This window comes from Apis florea, unplaced genomic scaffold, assembly GCF_048593485.1.
Source record: "Apis florea isolate Af1SG1 unplaced genomic scaffold, ASM4859348v1 contig_3733_pilon, whole genome shotgun sequence".
Classification (NCBI taxonomy): domain Eukaryota; kingdom Metazoa; phylum Arthropoda; class Insecta; order Hymenoptera; family Apidae; genus Apis; species Apis florea.
Window position 1 is genome coordinate 29,513 of NW_028256825.1, and position 18,577 is coordinate 48,089.

Sequence of the window (18,577 nt, forward strand, 5' to 3'; positions counted from 1 at the left end):
CAAACCCATTACAGCGACCCCCGATACACGGCAACTCGCCAAACATTCGAACAAAAATACACGTGAGTTTGACGAAATGACTTTATAGCAACAAACCCAGGATACGTTTCGTACATGCACACGTGGTTTATCGAGTTGAAATTCGGACCACGAGAAACGGCGGCGATTAATACGAGAACGGCCACGGTCGCGCAAAAAACGAGAGCTGTCGGCGTTAAACAATCGGAGAAAATGGAGTGGTCGCGCTTCAATGGTTTCCCTGGCCGGTGGTTACCGGTGTAGTGACCTTGTTCGGATATTTCCCGTATATTTTGCCGCTTCTGGTCATTCTATAATGAATTTGCTGGCTTTGGATCGAAAACGTCGAGCTGGTCACATGTGGCCCGTCACCGGTGCACAATCGTTTCACTTTCGTTCTTATCCGTTGCTTCCGTTGCAATATAGAATTTTCCGTTCTGTGTCTTTGATGTTGGTCCGTGAGCGTCGCCGTGGATGAGGCCTTCGAGATGGTTAACGGTAGAAGATTTCGTTTCTTCAATAATCTTAACGGTGATACGGCTAGGATCGCTTTGGCAACGCTTCGTCGACAACGCCAGAGAACCAGGGCTGTGGCGAACCACGCGAACCAGGGGCCGGCTCTTGGGCCAGGAGCTGGCTCCCTTGACCAGAGAAATAACATCTAGGGAAATAGAAAGAATAGTGCTAGAAATTGGCCAATTTTGGCTCTGATTACCAGTAAAAAATTTCTTGGGATTAATATTAATAATTATAATAATTAATCAATATTAAAACTTGTAGAAATATATTTTGTAAAACTTTTTCACATTGATCCGAAATTAATCATTTAGCTATTGTCCTTTATTAGTTTCGAAATAATAAAAGTAATCATTTAAATGAAAAAGACATTACTAATAAAAAAATATTCTAATATAAATCGCAAAGTCGATGAAGATATTTATTATAATAATCGAATAAAAATAAATAAAATACGTAAAGAATTGAAATTTTTCGAGATCATATAATTCTTACGAATTTCAAGCTCTAATATTTTACAAAATGTGTCTGAACAAGTATTAAAGTAAGTCTTGGTAAAGCTACTGGTACTCCTGGTGGGATATTGCGATATATTTTACAATGGATAAATTTTATATCTGGAAATTTCAGTTACACTAAAATATATCATAATAAAAGAAATATAAAAAGTCTTTAAAAGCTCTCAAAGAAATTAAGATTTTCCATCTATATATTTTATTGTTCCAACCCACATATTAATTCCAATTAATATTAATTCAAATTTTTATTCAACGCTATCAACATTTTCATCAAATCAATTTTTCAATTCTATTAAATTTTATCAATTTTCTCCTATATGGACGTTATAAATGAAAAATCCCCACTGAAAATGTTGAATTACGGGTTAAGCTCAAGCTGGCGTTCTCCGTAGCAAAAAATCATTTGCCAATTAAGAAGCAGTGGGTGCGTGGGCGTGTACGACGTTAATTGAAGTCGCGGATTTATTCGAGCGATAACGAAGGGAGTGCCGAACCGACCATACCGAATGAAAAACATTTGACGGGTCGCAATTTTTCGTTAATCAAATTACTGGTACATCAGCAGGCTGCACAGCAATTAGTGAATAAATTATAATTAGTGAATAATTGCGAACCGTCGAGGGAAGGCATTTTGCTGAGAGAGGGAAACTCTTTCTACTTTTCTAACGATCTCTGTGCCAAGACTTTTCGTCAATTTTAATCAACTCGTTCTCTTTGCTATTTCTATACAAGAACAAAGAAAGGGAAAGTAATCAAAGTTAAACATTAATTTGTTGATATGTGTGTTTCTTTCATTTTTAAGATAGGAAATAATGCACGGTGGAATTATGAATTATAATATAAATAAAAACATTAGACAGTGTAATTTAAAAAATTAATTTATCAAAAAATTAAAGGCTTTTCTGTTTTTTTTTCAATTGTTAAAATAAAAACATGAAAGTGCCTTTTGAAAATGTTCTTTTCTTTGTAAATTATATTTGTATTTTATAAAAAATAAAAATAAATTTTGTTGAAAAGAAATTTTGTCAAAAGAATTGCGACACACGATTAAATACTCTTTTAACCTCAATCACATGTTCATATATACTCTTCGACTGATCACTACAAAGAGGACTAAAGAAGTAAAGGTCAATACCTTTCGTTTCTCCTCTCTGACCATTCTTATATTCTCTCAAACCAACAATTTCCGACCAAGATGAAAAAGAAAAAGAAATATGTCGAGCAAAAGAGAGTCGAGATAGAAATAGCAAAAATACGAGAGGAAGAGAAAGAGAAAGAACACGAGTAGATCGATTCTATGACCCTCGTGCTTCTTCAAGGCTATCCACTGCTAAATCCACGATAATTCGTTTAGAGGAAATAGTATAGATCGCGACAATAGGCCGAGTTCTACGACTCTCTCGAATGACGTGGAAATTGTTGTTCACGTAAAGTTTTACCACGTTTTCCCTTCGTTTCTTTTCCTTCTACGCACACACACACACACACACACACACGGTTGACCTATTTGGCAAAGACCACCGCCATAGAGAATTCCGCATTAGCCAGCCACCGCGCGTTTTTACGTTAAGACTGACCTTATAGATCCAGTTGCTGGCGCGCTGCCTGAAACTTAGGGGTCGATCGACTGGCCGAAACATAGAATGGCCGTGAATGATGACTTAATGCGAACGGTAATTGAACCTGCTATAGAAAGACGTGTTTTGGTTAAACAGATTGAATTGAAATAAGTTAAAAGAGTAAATAAGAGTATCCCAAAGAAATAATTTAAAAGTTATAGTTCATTAACAGGATTATATATTTTAATTATAATGACAGTAATTTATTTTATCATCTTTACGTTACATTATTACGTATTAATATTATTTAAATGATAATTTATGATCCAAAAATAAAAATTATCTCGTCAAAAGTAAAAATTTAATTAGAATAAATTTTGTGATTATTAAAATTTGAAATTTTGAATTAATGTAATTAAAAATAATAATATCTTTAAGAAAACCTTATAAGAATAAAAAAAAACTATAATTCTGCCTGCAACAAGTATAAACCAGTCTCTCTATATCCGAAAAACTAGATCGACTTGGTGATCTGCAAAAATCCAATATAAAGAAAAACGATTCAATGGAAACTTTGTTCCACGATCATTGCGACATAAATGGAATGCGTGATGAAAAAGTTTAATTTATCGAAGAAAACGAACGCGTTGTTTTCCATTACGTAAAAAGAAGAAACGATAATATATCATCGAAAAGAATTCTTCAGGATACAGAGCAAGAGATCACATCATTTGAAAAGAGACATTGTTTCACGAGCTAAAAAGCTGAAAGTGACCAGTCACTAAGAAAGTTGTTAGTCGATAAGAATTAGTAATGCGAACTGGCTAAATATGACTAGATACTTCTTATTGTTATAGTCAAGTAGATAAGAACAAAGGGCCGGCATTGCGAAAGGAAAAGGAGGAACGTTAATGGCCTTTCCAACGAGGAGAACTTGACAAATAGTGGTCGACGGCGATGAAAGAGCGGCTGCGTTTCGTTACATGGCCGCGTAACGAGTTCGGTCTTTCAGAGTGGGAAAAGGGTCGACCATAAAGAACCGAGGCGATGCGGAGGACAGCCTGGATCGGGAGCTTTTGTGACTACCTACTGCCTACGCGAGCCTAAGATATATCACGTGTCTGGAACAGTCGAGGGAAACGAGCGAGGGAAAATTTGAAAAACGCAATGTCCGAGGCTAGGATATAAATTAACATATACCAGTGTGCCAGGTAAATTATATGTGGTCTGAATCTAGTAGAGTACTAGAACGCTGTGGATGACAGGGTGAATAAAGAATACTAGGAATATTGATATGTAATATGGAAATGAAATTGAATGAAATGCGAATAGAAATAAATTTCTTGGTTGATGATGCGTATAAATATAGAGGTGTTAATGATTTTCAAATAGATTAAAAAAATTTAAATGTCTTCGAATTTAAGTAAAACGTAAAATAATTCATAATATCGTATTTGTAATATATCTGTATTTCAAGTTATTGGAAGAAGAAGTAAATGGAACGAAAAGGGTAAAAAAAAAAAAAGAAAAATTCGAAAAAGAATGTCGAGGTCCAAGAATAAATTAATATGTATGAAGTAGCAACATTAAAGACACGAAGGATACAAACGACGATTAAATTCGTAGCTCGATCGTTAATTTATTAAATGTGCCGTGGTTAATTGAAAATGAACGTAGATGGAGCATGAATGATAAAAAGAATAATTGGTGGATTAAGAAAATACGAGAGATAAAGAATGCGGAGGACAACTGGAATACATATCAGTACACTGTGTTCAGTTATGTGTTCAAGCACGTGTAAAACATGTAGCGATTAACTGGAAATGACTGTAGGTGGAATAGTGCAGTGGAAAAAAAAATTCGCATGTATAATCCGTGCATGTATAATTGAATATGCAGAATTTAAGTGCAATAACCGTAGAACATGTTGTTGTTTTTAAATTTTAAGCTCTATGAATTTTTATCTTTGTTGTATAAAAATTAATTTCAATTATTTCATTTATATACATAAATATAATATTTAACTTTTTTTATTGCATTTTGCTAATAGAAAAAACATTTAAAGTTAAAATAATCAGCTCGAAAGTTTTTGCGTGGGACAAATCACGTTCTTAAAGAGTTAAGTTAAATTATAAGAATTAAATTAAAGAATATTATTAAGTATTAATATTATTTAATTTAATTAACATATCTCAGAACAATTTCAGTCAAAGATTCCTTAATAATCTTCTTAAAAAAAACTTCAATCAACGAAAATTCAAGAAAACATAAGATAAAAAAGAACAAAATTGGAAACGAAGTATTAGTGTCGCTTCCGCTTTAATCAAAAGTATCGACTGTAAACACGAAACGGAGATGCCATAAACCGCAAAGGCGGAGTTGAAAACCATCGCAACCCTAGCAAATTCAATTTCTCTCAGGGCTCGTAAAAACCTCCATTCCTAAAACCTACCATCTTCTCCCTACTATCTTCTTCCGAATACCTACCTTCATTGCTCTTCGACAAAGAACAATCGTGAACATCTGTTCCAGAATCGCCAAAGAACGAAGGAGAAAAAGCAAGAAACGAGAGGAAAAGAAGAAAGAGAAGGGCGATTGCAACGGACATCTTTCCGTTCTATCACCCTCGGAGGGTGAAAGATTTGAGATATCGGATCGAAGGGAAAGGGGAGGTCAAGTAGCAGCGAGTAGATACATTCGAGATAAAGGCGGCGGGCCGATGTCAAGGCTACCGTGAGACACGTCTCGATAGGGACGCGTGGAAAAATACGGTGCGGCTGGTAAATTGCGAAGCGAAACGTCTCGAGGCTTCCTTGATCGGTTGATATATCGGCGCTCGAAACGACGACGTGACTTCGAGGCGACGTCGGCGATCCTCTCGAAGCCGCCTCGAGGGGAACACCTTAAATGGTGCACACGCCTATGGTCCTTTGGTTCCACGCCGATTAATAGGCAATAAATAACGAGCATAAACGGTGTTATCTTATTAAGATACATCAACGTCCGGTATTTCCATTATCGTGCCGGCTTTTAACGTTCCGACGATGGAAAATGGAAACGGAGGAGGGGGTAAATACGTGTGCTTGAACTTTAGAGGCCAGTTTCGTGTTTTATTAGAGGTACGCCACTTATGGTATCGTGGCACACGATTCTGTGGCTTTGATCATGAGAACGGGGTTACTGAGATTACCGGTATGTACTTAGGTGATGTTTATGTTGAACAAAATGGATCGAATGCTTCGAAATATAGGGGATATCGAGGGAGCAATTGCAGTGTGGATGGAGGAGAATAATAGGTAAAGAAGTGAAAGGAAACAGTAGGATACCTCTTGTGAAATATTTAGTTCGTCAATGAGATGGAAAGGTTAATGGTGCGTTTAGATATTTATATGTGAATTTTTATGTATCTAAAAAAAAAAAAATGGATCGAACAAAGATTCATTTTTAACAAATGTATAGATGTAATAAATAATTTGTCTTAAAATTTTAATAATAATAATCTTAAAATAAATTAAATAAAATATCATTCGAGGAAAAGTATTATTTAGATAATTTTAAAAACTTATTAAAAAGACATTCATGCATTCTTCAAATCTGAATGTTAAAAAATATATAAATTATATGTAGCCTATGGAATAATACTATTTACAATCATTTTACAGAATAAATAGTATTTAAAAATTAAATACTATTTAATTAAATATTAAAAGTAATAAAAATGATTAATTTTTATTGTTTTTGTAATAATTAAAAACATGCAGATATTTTTAGCAAAATTAACTTTAGTTTTTATTCAGACAGAAATATGACTATTTTCATAATATATTTAAATACATATTATAATAATTTTATAATGTAAATACTTATTTAAAATATTAAAATATTTTTACGATTGAATTACACGTATACTCTGATTTTGACATTCAAGAAAATTTATCATATATCATTTTCGATATTCATTCGTTATGTCCAGGGGTAGTTTTTTCAAACCCTTGCTTTTATTATATCTTCGCAAGTGACATGCATATCCATAAAGTAACTACATATCTGCTTAAATATTTTGAACCAAGGCCAGTGCTCGATCAAAGCTGTAAAACTATGTCATGCATGTACCTTGGTAGTTGAAGCGTTTTCGCTCTTTTTTATCTTCATTTCGAAACTTTCTACCTAAAGACATGACTTTCACGTTCCCTAGGAAACAGTGATGCATAAATTTCGGGATTTTTTTTTTCTTTCAGGCATACTTGCACTTTGTTACGTTCAACAATAATTTTTATTTAATATAATTCTTCGTATTTCGTAAATTTATTTATATATATAATCAAAACTGTTCTCTGATTATTAAAAGGTTAAGAACCATTACGTTAACCTCTTATACAATATTGATACATATGTGTTTAATTTTTTTTTGAATAGATGATGATTTCAAGAAATACTAAAATATAATCATCATACATATATGTATATATTATCTTTCAAATATTTTAAAATATTCTAATATTCTCTGTCTTATTTAATACTATTGAATGTATTTGAATGAAATACATTTTAAGGGTTGTCAATTTTTTTTCTTCTAAAATACCACAGTTTCTATATATAATTTTTCTTCAACAAATTCAAAATCTCTTAAAATATAGTTTTTATCTTTTTAAAGACACATAAAACTAATTAACCTTCCCTCTCAAGAGGTTAACAAAAATTCAATAACAACATCTTCTTTCTAACCTTTATAATTTCCAATATTATCAAAAACCAAAAATAAAACTCGCGTAAATTTGATACTATATTTTACAAAATCTCACGAATTTCCTATCATAACGGATATAAACGTAAAAATCCATGTTCAAAAAGCACAATGACGATACTTTGAGATTAATAGACCCTTTGTCAACCCCAATTTAATCGATATTAATAAAAGCAGAAAGAAGAATTCGAAATGGAAATCATGTATATATACCTTGACGTGTCTGGACCCTCTCCAATCTTTCCACCGGGTTTCCCGTCTGGATCTCCACCGCGGAATCTGTCGTCCACTGCCGACGCAGTGGATGTCGTGTACGGCCGTGGTTTTCGTGGCGGTAGAATGGATCCACCTGGGATCTTGATCGTGCGCCGTTTTCTAACCAAGAAGAAGCTCGTGGGACACGTCACCCTCGCAGACGGAGACACATCCGGCTCGGCGACTTTTCATATCCTTTGACCGTGAATTTCCCTAGGCAACGATCGCCGCGAATGAGCTCCGGACACGCGGCAGGGTCGTGGCTTTTGCACGCGGCTCGATCTTTTTTTAAAATTAATAGAAAGTGATACGGAAAAAAAAATGTTGGGGTCAAATGACAGATGAAGGGTGCCGGGGGGGAAAAGAAAATTTAGACAAAGGATGGAGCGGCTCGCGGATGACCCGGGTGACGTTTACCGATTCTCGATTCAAGCTATCGATCGATCCTCGAGGGTGATGCCTTACGTTCAGAACGGTGGTGGTGGCGCAACGATTTGAACAACGATCGATATCAAACGGTGAATCGATCGAGCGTTGCGAGCCGAAAGAGAATTTGTCGCTCGTCGATACTCGAACCGTTGTCGAAGCGTTATATCGGACTTTATATCGCGCTTCGACTGAGCAACCGGGTTCTTTTTCTTTTTTCATTTTTTTTTTTTTTTGTTCAAGCAACGTACTCTTGTGTTTTTTCAGAGGATACAGTTTACGGTTAGGTGATTTTTTTTTCGAATGAACGATAATCCCCGCTGAATGAACCGCTTATAATTTTAACGCGATTTCCAGGCAATGATTAGGTTAGAGTTTTATAAAAAAAAATTGATTTTGACGTTGGAAAATGTATCGTATATAATAATGTAAATAATTATAGTAAATTTGGTGAAGAATTATTCAAGAATTATTCAAGAATTATTCTTAATCAGATAAAGGATAATTTAAGGGTTGAAATTTATTATTAAATAGAATGGAAACATTTATGTAACGAAGGTGACTAGAAACTAAATATAACGTGTATTTTTAAATATGTGGTTAATCTTGATATATTGTATGCAATGTTTTGCAAAGAGCAAAAACATTTGTTTTTCATCAAGGAATGAAGTAGTAACCGAATATTTGTGTTACCAATTTTTACCCATCCGTATGTGAACGTTTCGTTTCCATCGAGTTTCACCGCAAAACATGATACGCTACACTAAAATCGATACCAGTAAAAAGTTCAAAAGAAAAAAAAAAAAAGAAAAAAAAAGAACACGATATAGATCGAAGAAATTCTATAGCTACAAATTACTAACGAGAGCGTATTCACACGTATTATTTCACAGTTTTGATGATAATGTAAATTTCATCGATTTTTTTATTTTCCTCGCTTGAATAGATATCGTTTATCGCTTGTCGAAGACACGGTAAGGAATTTCGATACATCACATGCGAAAAATGACCCTCTCGACTAAGAATGGGTTAACCTCTAGTCGACTATAATCTTTTCGCTCCTTCCTAAATTCTCCCGTGCGCTCCCGTGACGTCACTGGATCGTGTCAGTAGGTCAGAACCTGATATGTGGTCGGTGTGCGAGGCTGTTTGTTCAATGTACTGCTCGTAAATTGCATTATACGAGTGAAACTTCGCCGAATTTTATACAATTACTCGCATGATGTTTGTTTCGAAGATATTATCGAAATACAAAAGCATATTCGAAGCTTTGTATTCGTTTATAATATCTGGAAAATTAGTTCCGCTTCGAGAAAAAGAAAAATATTGATAGAATTAACAAGAATTATAAAAAAATTATAATTGTCCGAGAAGTTTTTTTATTTTTTCTTTTGAAATAATTTTGAAAATGAATTTCTGTTTTGTAAAAGAAGAAAATATAAGAAGATAGGATTAATGGAAATTGTAAAACATTATATTGTTTTTATAAAATTTTTAAATCCATGCTCCTGTAAGATTTTTAAATATTTTTGCTCCTTACGAATCTTTTTTTTTAATGACTATTCTTTTTTAATAACTGTAAAGGAAATAATCTTTGAACAAAACAAATGAAAAGTTTGAATTTAAGGAATCTCACAGGGATGAACTCTTCTCTCTAAGGAATTGATAGCACAACGAAACTGAATATTTGAATGATAGTAATAGACGCTTGATTCAATGAAATATCACGTGAAGTATCATTTGGTCATCCAGAGAACAAAATGAATATTACCACGAGAAAAGAAATATCTAAAATACCATTTTAGTATATAAAAAGACAAAAAAAAAAATAGTTAACTAAGAAATTAAAAAATTTCTCAATTAACAATATAACAATTGATATTTTCATGTCAAAAATTAATAAAATATGTTTTTTTCATATTTATAGAAAAGTATAATAATTCGAATATTCGAAAACAAAAATAACAAATAATTAAAAAAGTGTATAAATAGATAAATTAATAAAAATATTGATATAAAAGATAATAGCCACGTGGCGCTAGTATCGCGTCACTGGTCGTTCCAAATCGAAAATAATATTACTTATTTTTATTTTTCTATCGAAGTATTTTTACCTTGTCTAATATTTATAAAACTTGTAGTGCACTCACCACGCAAACATGCATATAAACGTATATATAAACGTGCAAAAATACGAACGATGGTATCCATCAAGAAGAATACACACGTTTTTGATATCGCTCAACAGGATGCACGCGTTTGCTTATTTTTAAACGTACTGAAACCCGTCTGCCGGACATCTTGCGTGTCTTCACACGCCGCCGCCTATTAAAAATTGACTCGAGATTTTTTAAATATGTTCCGACATAAAACATGGAAGAAAGCTGTACACGATGCCCGAGAGGAACGCGTCAACGCGCGTGCCGCTGATGTAATGCGCACGAAAAATTATATTCGTCCGATTAACCCCTTTTACGCATCGCCCTCGCCGAACGCAACGTTTTCTCCAAGATAAAGGTTAAAGTTTATCGAGTCTTTGCAACCTCGACAATTTACCGCGGTCATTAATTTCTTCCGCAACATTTACCCCCTTGTGCAAGACAAATTTTTCCATAGCCGTAATGTATGTCGTTGTGTATCTCGCGCGACCATGTTACCGCGCCTTTGATCACCGATTTTTCCGCTGCATTTTCTGCGATAAAGTCCGTTGAAGATCTTACGGAACAAGTTATCCCGCTGACAATACTGATTTTTCACGATACTACAACGATCGTTGGACTTTTTCCAAAGGTTGCGCGAGGTGAACGAGACGGACAACAAATTATTCAAAAATAACAGAATCGGTTATAAATTATTCGAGATCGTGTTCTACATGTGTACTATCATACAACTAAGAAATGGAAAGTGATAAAAGTGAAACCATTACAATCATTTTTAAAATCTTCCAGTGTGAAATTATTATATGAGAATATAATCCAAAGTAGAGAATATTATCCAAATATTAACATTAAAATAAAACTTTTAAAACTTGTATTTTCTAATTAAAAAATTATTAAATTTGACTGTAACATAATTTATTACATTTGTTATTGATATATAGATCAAGTATCGAATTTCGTTATGCAAAATTTATTAAAATCAAAAGATAAATAATATCAGAAATTTCTTACATTGAAACATGAATTTAAATAGGAATAAAGAAATATTTAACGATATTATTGTTGATTAAAGTAATATTCCAATGTTAAAATTGCTTTGTTAAAAATATATCTTGACGTGCAACGATTAATAATCATTTTTCATATTATTCGCTCGCATATTCTCGTAAAAATTTCATTGTATTCGGATGAAGTATGGAACCGGTCGAGCTGTCAGAAGAAAAAAATAAGCGGTGAAAGAAAATACGTGCAAACGATGATTAATGAGCGAACATTCGATGACACGATAACGAAGCTTATCGTTTGATCTTTGCACTGACGAAAGAATGGCTTACAGATCGACTTTTGGCCTTGCCACGTGTTCTCTTAATGTTCTCGTACCATGCAAATTTCATTCATCTTGAGCACAGATTTCAGAATTAACGACATTATTACTCAAAGAATTAAAATATTGTACTTCACGAAACGAGCACAAGATATGAACAATATTGAACAATTGTATTCTCATTCTGAAATATATACAGACGTCTGAAAATATTTAAAATCATTTTAACTTTAAAAAATTACGTTTATCTTTTGAAACTTGTTTAAAAAAATATTTTTATTAATATATTTAAAATGTATATTAAATTTTAAAATATTGATTTATATTAAGATAGAAATATAATTATAAGCATGTACATATCTATATATTTTCATTTAATAGAATAAAGTTTCAGATTTAAATTATTTATACTAATATTATTATTATTTATTAAGGATTTATATTTTCAAAAATATTAATAATACTTAATGAGCATTTTTTTTATATTTTGATAATGCAATGATATGCGTATAGTTTTTTTAAAATCTAGTTTTATAAAAAAACTACATAATACCTACGTGAACTATTATATTTCAAATATTATATTTCAATAATTTTGATTAAAGCATAAAATAAGAAAAAAATGTTAATTTCATTAACCGGTTTTCACCATCCGCTAGCCGAATAATAAATCATGAAATATATACTTTGCGTTCTATTCGTAACACTTTGAGGTGTCAACATAACCATAATTCAGATATTTATCAGCGCTATTCTATTTCATCAAAACTTTCCCTTCCATCAATCTCACTTTATTGGACAATCAAAATATCCGAAAACATGATAAAACTCTATATTCATCAATCATAAAAACAGCTAGTAATTGCTCTTAATAATCCTTTCGAACGTTCAGTGAAAGTGCCATGCTCGAATGCAGGTAGTCAAATTCATGGTATCGCTGTTACCTCGAAAATTCCTCTCGAAAACCTGCTCCCTCGAGAGGAACGAACAGGCATCGATGATTACATCTTCCCAGGAAGTCGATTTGCATTGCAGATTCCAAGGAAAAAGGGGGTTCGGTGCTGTTACTCGAAGAGGATCTTCACCGATCAGCACAAATGGAAATGAAATGAAAATGTCGCACGGTTGAATATTACACTATCATGGTGATTTATCGTCTTAGATATGCTCCCGCATTTTGTGCCTCGTGCTCGTAATGGCCAATAACGCGACGATGATGCGCGCAATTATCTCGCCGTGAGCCGCTTCCGAAGACAAGTACTTGGCAAGGAACAAAAAGAATGACAGACCTCGCTGTGGTCGCACCACAACTGACCTTGGTGCAGTCGCAGTCGATGCAGAAATTGCACAGGAATCCTTTCGCGTGTGCACCTTCGAAATACTCGGTTAAATTGTACACCAGTCACCTACTTGAATCGTTTGGCTTAAAACGAAACGATTTATTTTTGAGGAATAAGAAACGATCCATTCTTGTGTATGAAATTTGTAGAATTATGATACGAATACGAAATATGGAAATTATTGTTGTGACATTATTTGATTTCTGAAATTTGTTAAATGGTTTATAAGAAAAATATTTTGAAAAATTGTATCATTAAATTTCTACAATTATTTTATTTCTAAAATTAATTCTTCAGGTTCAATTATTTATTATTACAATTTTGATTTTAAAATTTATTAGACAGAATTGTAGAGAAGATTTTTCATAAAGTTTATCTGCCCTATGTAGGGAGTCACTTGGAACTCTTGTTATTACAACAGATTTTATTTGACCTTTGACCTCGCCAATAAGGATAAAACTCAAAGAACAACTTAAACGAGATTGACTTAATAGGTTTACAATTAAGAAAGTTTCAACTCGTCTGAAAACTTTTCGACTTAATACTTTCAGAAACACATACCCGTGCTACGATATTAAAAAGCTTCGTTCTATTCTTCTTCTAAATCTAACTTCTTATAGTATATCACTCAACTTTAACCTTGGCAAAACATGCGATAATTATCCTCCTTTAAATTCAAATATTTCATTTAAAGAAGAGATATAAAATTCCAATTCGATGAAATTATTATATTATTCTATATTAAATACGCAAGTCTTTTCCCTCAAATTTTTCAATCATTCATAATATTATTCTTTCAAAGCATAAAATCAACATTGAACAATTTAAAATATAAAAAAATCATACAAAATCCAATCTAATGAACGATAAAATATTTCTCAATATTCAATCGTTTCTCATCCCTAAATATAAATAATTCTCTCAAAACCACGAGATTCGATAAAATTACAAATTCGATACATCACGTTCGAGAATACTTCTCTCGTCATTTGTTGCATCCATCACACGGTTCCTTGGACACGAATTTTCAACGAGCAACATTCCGATCGTTACATACGGTCAACGTAGCACCGACATTGAGCCAGTGCAATGCTGCAATGCAGGTGGACCAGCCGGTGCAGTTGGAAGATGCGTAGGCAGTTGGAGGCTGAAGCCACTGTCTACCGCAAATCTCTCGCGGCTCCCGCAGATGTTATCTTTACCGCAAGATCCAGCGATTCCATCTCCCTTTAACAACGCGATTGCGAGCCAACTCGCAAGAAATCATCTCGCTCACATGGAATAGGAGGAGACGAAGAAGAAGAAGAAGAAGCGGGCTGGGCCCGAGTGTCACCGGGACAACGAGGATATAGAGAGGCCTGGGGATAGAAGGGGAACACGTCGTTTCACAACCCTTTGTTCCGTGAATGCCGGATGCCCTTGCGTTCGAATATTTTTCTGGAACCGTGAATAATTCATCGTGACAAATGGAAACGGGTACACGACCGGTTCAGGTTGATCGTTTTGCTCGATTTTCTAATCCGCTTTTTCTGACGTATCAATTCGAGAGCTTTGTACCGTAACGGAAGATCGTAGGAGCACGTGTTCGATATTAATACTAGCTTATGCCCTCTTTGGATATGATTATTTAAAATTTATTCTGGTGGAAAATGTTTATGATAAGCTGATTGGATTTTTTCTCGATCGTAATTCAAGTCACGATTGATTTTTATTTGGAATGATGTGTAAAATGATTGTTTAACAAATGATTATGTGATTTCCAGAATGATTTTTATACAGGAATTTTTATAATTTGAGCAAATACTAATTGTTTTTTTTATATTCTTCGTATACTTATGAATTTATCATGATTTTAAATATAATTTCTTACATGATGAATTAGGAAACTTAATTATTTAAAAAATTTGAACCAACTTAAGTTCGAATAAGTTTAAGAAATTTTATTATATTGAATATTTTTTTTTATATTATGAATATAATATAAATGTAAAAAATCCTGGAACTGCATAATTCTTTTTAATTCATCATTAACAGAGTATGGATTTCGTGAAGGAATTTTGCATATCGTCTTTGGTTTCATCATTCTATTTAGAATTTTACTATCTTTTATGACTCTATTTTATACTATCTGAAAACATAACATTCTTTTGATATTGCATACCAAAAGTATAATAAATTGTTAAAATATTATTTAAATATTTTTTGCCATTGAAAGATTATAAAATGATGTCTGCCCTTTTGTAAAAATAATTCTAGATATTATAATATATTTAAATATTAATAATTGTCGATAATTTTATTTATATTTTTATCTTAAGCATATGTATTAAAAGTATATATAATTATATATAATAATTAAAAATAATAAAGATATTAATAAAGATATATGGGAAAAATATTTAATTATAAAACATTGCTTAGATGGATTATTCTGAAATAAATAGAGTCAATAATTTTCATAAAAATAATATGAATATAAATATATTATTAATTCACTTTTTATTTTAAATTTATAGAATATTAAAAAGAAAAATGGATAAATTAAACTTCTGCTTCATTTAGATTTTCAGAAATTTTAAATAACTAGAGAGAAAATATTGAAGAGACGAATTATACATATCTGCAAATTAGATAAAATTGATATATCCGTAGAAAATTTCGTAATAAAATGAAATGAAATTGAATTGAGGAATGAAACTGATTCTCCAAGGACGATCATGAATCACAGCAGTTTCGAGTAGTTTGTCTCTAATCTCTGATTTCAATTTCGTTGAGAGACAGACCGACATACAGTACTAACAGGTCTAATTTAAATCAAGTCTGCGAGAAAAGTTTGATCGATGGAATAAAGATTTGATTGCGATCAAATCTGCAACGGTAGAGAAAGGACGATTTAACTACCTGTATTCACACACTGTACTTTGTCGATAATCTGTTGCTCTTTTTTGTACAAACTTTAATTACAAGAATATCATGTTGAAGTTGTTCTTATCGAGATCGTCCATTTTTGGTTATGATGATTTTATATATTTGTATGCATGTCTTTAAGAATTTCAATGTCATATATTTTTCCAATATTAATCATTCTTAAACTTGTCTCTATATATTATAGCATTCCCAAACGTGGAAATATATAATTCATTAATAAATTATTAATATTAAAAAGAAATAAAAGTTTTTCTTATAATATATACATATCGAGGATTAATTATATATTCAATATCCTATCAAATTTAGAATAACTTGCTAAGAATAAAATTTTTAAAAAATCATATTAAACAATAATAACACCATGTTACGATCTATTTCAATGAAGAAAAAATGAAATTATACATTAAATTATACATTATCACACGTTATTAAAACTTATTTATCAGAGACAGCAAAAACGATTCATAATCAATAATCTAATTTCCAAAACTGTTTGCAAAAATTACACCGGACAAATATAAAAAAATCTAAACATCACACGAAAAAAAAAAAATTAATTTCCGAGTATCAAAGGAGACAAAAAACCTGTATTCTTTCGACATCGCACAGCTAGATACCGGGATCAGAGAAGCAGGTAGAAAAGATTAACAAGTAAAAGATCAAGAAATAGACCGGTTTAATGTGCTTGACATTAAATCACAAATAATTACGAGCATCTTTATAGCCATTGTCTTCTATATGCGCCAAATAATCGAACATCTATTCATTCCATGTCGTAATTATGCGTGTAAATGCGGTACAAGAGTGCATCAACCTTAGTATTATTACTTTCAGTTCCTTTATTATCCGGATGCAAAATTGATTGGGCTGATAAATTGAATGCACAATCACAGCTGGATTCGCGCTTTTTCTCGCCTCATAATTTTCAACCGTTCGCGATTAGTGATTCACGACCTACATTCGTCTCGCAAAAACCTATGACACCTTTTGAACAAGAGAGCTAACGTTTATTGCATCGTAAATAAGGAGAACTTCTAGTTTCTTGGGATCTCGAAATCGATCGCGAGTCAATAGTGGAAGGATGCAATAAACGCTTGTGAAACACGATCGTTCGGTTCACCGTACCCTTTTGATTTTTCGTTTTCAGAAAATTGGCGTTGGAGGAAATTGTTGATTTATTGGACGGTTGAAATAACACGGTTGTGCAGATGAGTTCCAAGCTGGGAACGGTTTAGCAGCGTTGCTCGATGCGGCGTTGATTGCACGCTATGCAGAAGCTCGCCTACTTCTGGAACAAAGGAAGATATGTTGGTATTCGATTTGAATGCTTGGTAAACCTTTCCTCTGGCTTTTATTTAGTCTACTGAGTTTTTACGAGGAAGGAAGGAGAGAGGAGTTATTGATGCTATGCTAAATAAGGATGTATTGAAAGAAAATATACTCAATTAACAATTTCACATAAAAATCTTACAGTTGAGAAAATATTATGGAAAATGAATGTTCTCGATGAACAAAAATGAGAAATATTCTTTCAATAATTGGTAAATTGATGGATTGAAAATAAACAATATTTTAAAGACTTATGTTTTATTCTAAATTATTAAGCATTAAACTTTTATGACTTCGTAAAATTAAAATTAAAATTTCTTCGCTGAATAGTAATATACAAAATTCTGAATTACACAATTATTTTTACAATTTCTGGTATTTTGTAAAGAAGACAAGCATAGTATTGTTAAGACTCGCCAAAATATGTAGATGTTGCAAACATTTCGTGCAATCTTCCACATGAACCTGAAAGCATCTGAAAACTTTGCTTATACGTGTACGTGTATAAAAGTATATTGCTACTTTCATTCCAATTCCACATATTAACATTTTTATGTAAATTTGGATTTTGAATGTGTTTTTTCATCTATTTTTACATAAAAGTATTAAAAAATATCTAATGAATATTTAAAAATATTCAAGATAACTATCATAAAATATAAAATTAAGTCGAAATCAATTTTTTTATATTATATATTATATATTATACTATATGTATTATATAGGAGTTAAAATGAAGATATTAATATAAGATGTAACAGATTTAGAGACAATAATAATGTGAAAATATGTGTTTGGAATAATACATAATACATAAAACAGGATATAACAGTTCATCTACAATATCTGCAGATATATATATATTATTCGAGATATTCCAAAACGACGAAAAAAAAAACTAAATTAAGTAGTATTAAATTTAAAAAATTTTCAAAGAAAATATGAAGTTGATCAATCTAGTTTCTAAGTCAATATTTAGAAAATCCTCTTCTAATTGTAAGTATAACCAATCCTGACATCCATGGCTATCATTCTCTCATCTCGTATTTTATTATCACAATAAGCATCTTAGCGCAAAACTCGATGGCATGAATCAACAAAGAGTAAAGAAAAAATGAAAAATACTATCGCAACAAGCGTACTCTTCGAGTTTCGCAATCGGTTAGCCCGGTCGTCTCATCTATCCTAAGAAACAAACAACACTGGCCCGTTGTCTCTCTATCCTAAGCCTTCTTGTCGAACGCGTGCAAGGATATGTAGGTGGTTAGTCGAGCGGTTGGCGGTGTATCAGGAGAGCAGACAGGTAGAAAGGAAACGGACAAAGCGGGACGAAGAAAGAGGCCTTACCGAGCAGTACAAGAAAGGAACGAGAAATGGGTGCGAGAGAGGACGAGGGGCGGAACGAGGATACGAGGAGAAAGAGAGAAAGAAAGAAGGATGGTGGGGTTGGTACGAGTT

General features: G+C 32.5%; 1 protein-coding gene across 3 annotated transcripts; it reads right to left on the reverse strand.

Moving 5' to 3' along the window:
- Nucleotides 1-67: 67 nt before the first annotated feature.
- Nucleotides 68-8,218, reverse strand: LOC147656506 (uncharacterized). 3 transcript variants are annotated; one of them, XM_086914763.1, is made up of 3 exons: nt 7,569-8,218; nt 2,630-2,738; nt 68-679 (listed from the first exon to the last, which is right to left on the reverse strand). In XM_086914763.1, the coding sequence occupies exons 2-3, from the start codon at nt 2,690-2,692 to the stop codon at nt 248-250; spliced, it is 495 nt and encodes a 164-aa protein (XP_086770889.1). In that variant the 5' UTR covers nt 2,693-2,738; nt 7,569-8,218; the 3' UTR covers nt 68-247. The 3 variants fall into 3 exon arrangements, with proteins under 3 accessions (XP_086770889.1, XP_086770890.1, XP_086770891.1); XM_086914764.1 differs by having other exon boundaries at nt 2,630-2,735; nt 7,569-8,212; XM_086914765.1 differs by lacking the exon at nt 2,630-2,738.
- Between the last annotated feature and the right edge of the window lie 10,359 nt (nt 8,219-18,577).

Excerpts from the sequence above, each read along its gene's own strand:
- LOC147656506 (XM_086914763.1), bottom strand. The coding sequence starts at position 2,692 with ATGTTTCGGCCAGTCGATCGACCCCTAAGTTTCAGGCAGCGCGCCAGC. Across the intron at positions 680-2,629 it reads CCAGCAACTGGATCTATAAG|ATGTTATTTCTCTGGTCAAG; the intron begins GTCAGTCTTAAC and ends CTATTTCCCTAG.